The sequence below is a fragment of the Emiliania huxleyi genome (genome assembly GCF_000372725.1).
Source record: "Emiliania huxleyi CCMP1516 chromosome Unknown EMIHUscaffold_1585, whole genome shotgun sequence".
Taxonomy (NCBI): domain Eukaryota; phylum Haptophyta; order Isochrysidales; family Noelaerhabdaceae; genus Emiliania; species Emiliania huxleyi.
Window position 1 is genome coordinate 1 of NW_005200998.1, and position 2619 is coordinate 2619.

Consider the following 2619-nt stretch of genomic DNA (forward strand, 5'->3'; position numbering starts at 1 on the left):
CGGGGAGGGTGAGGAGTCCGGATTTCTCGAGCGCGAAGAGCGCCTCGTTGATGGTCCACGGCGTCACGGTGGCGATGAGCTGCTGCGAGCGGTGCTCCACCGGCGGGGCGCTCGGGAGAGCGGTCGGCGCGTAAGGATAGGAGCGCGCGCCCACCGCCGGCGGCGAGGAGAGGACGGTGAGGATGTCGATGACCCACGCGGGCTTCTTGTAGCCGATGGAGGTGACGTCGGCGTCGAGCATGAGGTGGCCGGCGCGGGGAAGGACCGTTGCGAGCGGCTCGCCGAGCGGCAGGTGGTGCAGCGGCAGGTGGTGAAGCACGTCGCCAAGCGTGCCGATGACCTTGCCAACCTTCTTCTTGGCGATCCGGTTGGTCACCTTGCCGATGACGCCGGTGATCATGTTTGCAAAGAGGGAGACGCCCTTAAATTCGTGCAGCTGGATGTTGCGCATCTGGAAGTTTGTGTTGACGTAGCGCGCCGCCAAATCGGGCACGCCGCGAGCCGCGCCGAGCGAGATGAGCATCGTGATCTCAGAGTCGTACAGCTCGGCGGAGAAGGAGGCGTCCATCGGGTCGTAGCACATGAAGGTGCAGCCGGCCTGCTTGGCGAGGGAGCTGCCCTCTGCGTGCGCCGAGATGCCCGACACCTTGACGAGCAGGCCGTCGGGCTGGTTGCGCACGGAGATGCCGCCGACCGAGCAGCGCGACAGGGCAAAGGACTTGACGTCGATAGCGACCGGGCCCTCCTCGATAGACTCGTGGCCGAGCAGCTTATCCATCGGGATCCCGCAGACCACGTCGGCGATGACGGGCTTCAGGCCGGCTTCGACGGCGCCCATGAGCGCGTCGGTGGCCCACACGCGGGCGTTCGAAGGCGTGGCTGCCGCAGCGGGCGCAGACAGGAGGAGGGCGGATGCGAGCATGTTGATGAGGCGGGACCGAGGCTCCCGAAAGCTGCTTCAAGCGCTCCTTGAGGCCGGAGGAGGAGATGGAGTCACGCGATTGTTTTTTTGTCGAGTTTTTTTCTTTTTACTGACAACGAGGGATAGGAAGAAGCAGACGCCCAGGGGGTAACATGGGGACGGCTAGCACCACACCTTTCTCACCTGCCCGACGGCAGCTGGGGCGGCTGGGTTCCCGTCGGCAAGCAAGGGCCTCCTGAGGGAGGGAGGGAGGGTGAAGAGGATGTAGAGTGTAGAGCGCTGTAGAGCTGTAGAGCTGTAGAGCGCTGGAGAGCGCTGTAGAGCGCTGTAGAGCTGTAGAGCTCTACATCTGCCGCGGGACGAAGCGCCTCCGTTGTAGAGCGATGTAGAGGCGCTCTACAACGTGAAATCTCTACAACAAACTCTACATCATAAGCGGCGAACGAGGCACGGTCGCTCTCCGACATGAGGCGCGTTGCACTTGCCAGTGCTGCCCTGGCCTTCTCTCGGCGCCTCGGCGCGTCAGCTCGGCTCGGCGTAGCGATAGTGGCCAGCGCAACTCGCCTGGACTCAACGCTCAGCCAGGAGCTCCCGCACGCGCTCGCTGGCGCGAGTCATGGCGCGGCGCGGGAGCGGATCCGCCCGGTGGAGGAGGCGGGGAAGATGCTGGAATGGGACTGGGGGAGTGAGCGGCTCGCGGTTGCCGAGTCGTGCCTGCCATCCCGTGAGCCGTGTCGCGGAAGCGAGGCGGCTGGGTGGTGGCACAGGAGCTCCGGGCGGTGGTGGTGTGGAAGGGGACGGCGTGTTGGGGGGCGGGGTGGCGGAAGGGCAAGCGAATTATCGGGCAAGCGCCGGCTCGGGTTCGGGTTCTGAGGCTGTCCATGCTCGATGGATCTGTCTTGACTCTTGTCCTCCCCGACATGACATGACAGAGTGTCCCTTGTAATGCGAGAGAGTGCGGTTTGTGTTCTTGTTTTGTATCCTCACCCCTTAAAGCCCTCCTGCGTGGCGCGTGCAACCATCCCTCCGTGTCTGTTTTCTTTGTTTATGCCTTTCAGCAGCTTCCAAGGAAGGCCACTAAAGACAACAAAGAAACACAAACCTGGGAGGAGAGAAGACGAAAGGAAAAAGAAGAAAAACAGGCTCGCCGCTCCGACATCGAGTGGTGTCGGCAAGCGCAGCCATCGGCCATCAGGGGTGATGTTCGCACTCATCTTGCTCCTCGGCGGCGCATTCGCGGCGAACCCGGACGCTCCCCACCCTCACGGCGGCAAGCTCTCGCCCTACGTCCTCGGCCCTCCCACCGTCCTGCTCTCGCGGGAGGACGAGGAGGAGCTCGCCGACGGCAAAACAATCATGCGCGTCATCTCCAACAGGCCGGCCGACGAGTCTCGGGAGGGCGGGGCGCGGCGGCTGCTCATGGTGCGTGACGTCGCCGCGCCCAAGGACGTAGTGCTCGACCGCATCGGCGACTTTGCCGCGTATCCGCGGATGGTCAAGGGGTGCGACGCGTGCCACGTGTACAAGCGGGAGGGGCGGCCGGACGGGACGGAGGAGGTGCGGTGCGAGTATCGGATCCACGCGCTGCACCTCAAGTTCCGCTACTTTATGAGCCACCAGATCGACCCCGAGGCGGGCTGCGTCGTCTGGAACCTCGACTATGAGCGCGAGTCTGACCTCGACGACTCGGTTGGCTA

General features: G+C 64.1%; 1 protein-coding gene across 1 annotated transcript; it reads right to left on the minus strand.

Moving 5' to 3' along the window:
* Positions 1–64: 64 nt before the first annotated feature.
* On the minus strand, positions 65–968 carry EMIHUDRAFT_460635 (hypothetical protein; the record flags this gene model as incomplete). Its single annotated transcript, XM_005785750.1, has 1 exon — positions 65–968. A coding segment is annotated over exon 1 (858 nt), but the record flags the coding sequence as incomplete, so codon positions are not given.
* Positions 969–2619: the final 1651 nt, after the last annotated feature.